Source organism: Setaria italica, chromosome II (genome assembly GCF_000263155.2).
Source record: "Setaria italica strain Yugu1 chromosome II, Setaria_italica_v2.0, whole genome shotgun sequence".
NCBI lineage: Eukaryota > Viridiplantae > Streptophyta > Magnoliopsida > Poales > Poaceae > Setaria > Setaria italica.
This window is the reverse complement of record NC_028451.1, coordinates 44257176-44258291: the sequence shown is the minus strand read 5'-3', so window position 1 is coordinate 44258291 and position 1116 is coordinate 44257176. Positions and strand designations below refer to the sequence as shown.

General features: G+C 69.7%; 1 protein-coding gene across 1 annotated transcript in view; it reads right to left on the bottom strand.

Moving 5' to 3' along the window:
- LOC101762399 (protein indeterminate-domain 1) overlaps positions 1-489 on the bottom strand; it is a 3663-nt gene extending 3174 nt beyond the window's left edge. Inside the window, exon 1 of the mRNA XM_022824359.1 lies at positions 217-489. Coding sequence (XP_022680094.1) covers positions 217-489 — 273 coding nt within the window. The remainder of the gene's footprint in view (positions 1-216) is intronic.
- Positions 490-1116: the final 627 nt, after the last annotated feature.

Sequence of the window (1116 nt, the reverse complement as noted above, 5' to 3'; positions counted from 1 at the left end):
TTGAGACTGTATCGTGGGAGACTAATACTGAGCGTTGAATTAGTTTTGCGGCTTGCTTTTCTATTGGGGAAGGAGGACGCGAGACGAGACGGGCCGCGGGGGTGGTGGGAGTGGGGGTCAGAGAGGGGGCGGGCGGGCATCGGGATGAGACGAGACGACAGCCCCAGCGCCCCCGGGCGCGTGGGTCTGGGGCGGCCCGGGCGCTGTAGGCTGTACGCGCGCTCGCTGCGGGTAGGCATATCGCGTCGCGTCGCACACCACCGCGCCATGCCAAGCCAGGCCAGGGCGCCAGGCCGAGCTGCCGAGGCCGATCCGGCACGCTGGCCTCCCGTCCACCGTCGGATGCCCGCCGTCCCCGCGGCGCGAGGCGTGGCGCACGTGGTCGCCCCCGCCCGCCGCGGGTTTACGGCTGCGGCTGCCCCTGCCTTTCTGCTTGGCCTGGCCTGGCTCGCTTCGGAAGCGGGGCTTGGGCGCACGCGGCCACGCCATCCGCCGACGCCGCTTGGCCCGGGGCACAGGTCGCGGCTACGTACGGCGTGGGGAGCGTACAAGATGCTCGAGCTCCGGGTGTGGGATAAGGCGGGCGGCTCTGGGAGGGAGGGACCCCGGTCACGACGAGGCTTTGGGTGGGTGGTCAAGTGGGCAAAGCAAAGGCTCAAGCCAACGGGCAACGGATACGAAAGGCTAGCTGTTAACCTGACGCAGAAAGGGAGGGGAGGTATGGCAGCGCGGCCCAAAAAGGCCGGCCCCGGCGCGGCGCTGGCCGGCGGCTGTCCCCCGGCAGCGGCCGGCCACCCCCTACCTGACCAGCGATCGCCCGCCCGCCGATCGTGTATTCATGTGTGCGCGCACGGAGGACGCGAGATGGGATCGAGGAAAAGTCAGCAGCGTCCTCGTCCAGTGCTCGGCAAGCGAACCAGGCTGGGGTGTGGCCGGCCTCTGCGCTCCTCTGGCCTGGCTGACTTGTCGTGCGGGCCTGCGCCCCTGCGGGGGTGGTTGACCGACGGGCCGGGGGCGCAGGCAGCAGCTCGTGAACTGCCAGGCGCCAGCGCCCGTCGCGTTGCCTTGCGTTTGCATTGCCTTTGGTGGCGGATCCATCCGTCCATGTATTGTCGT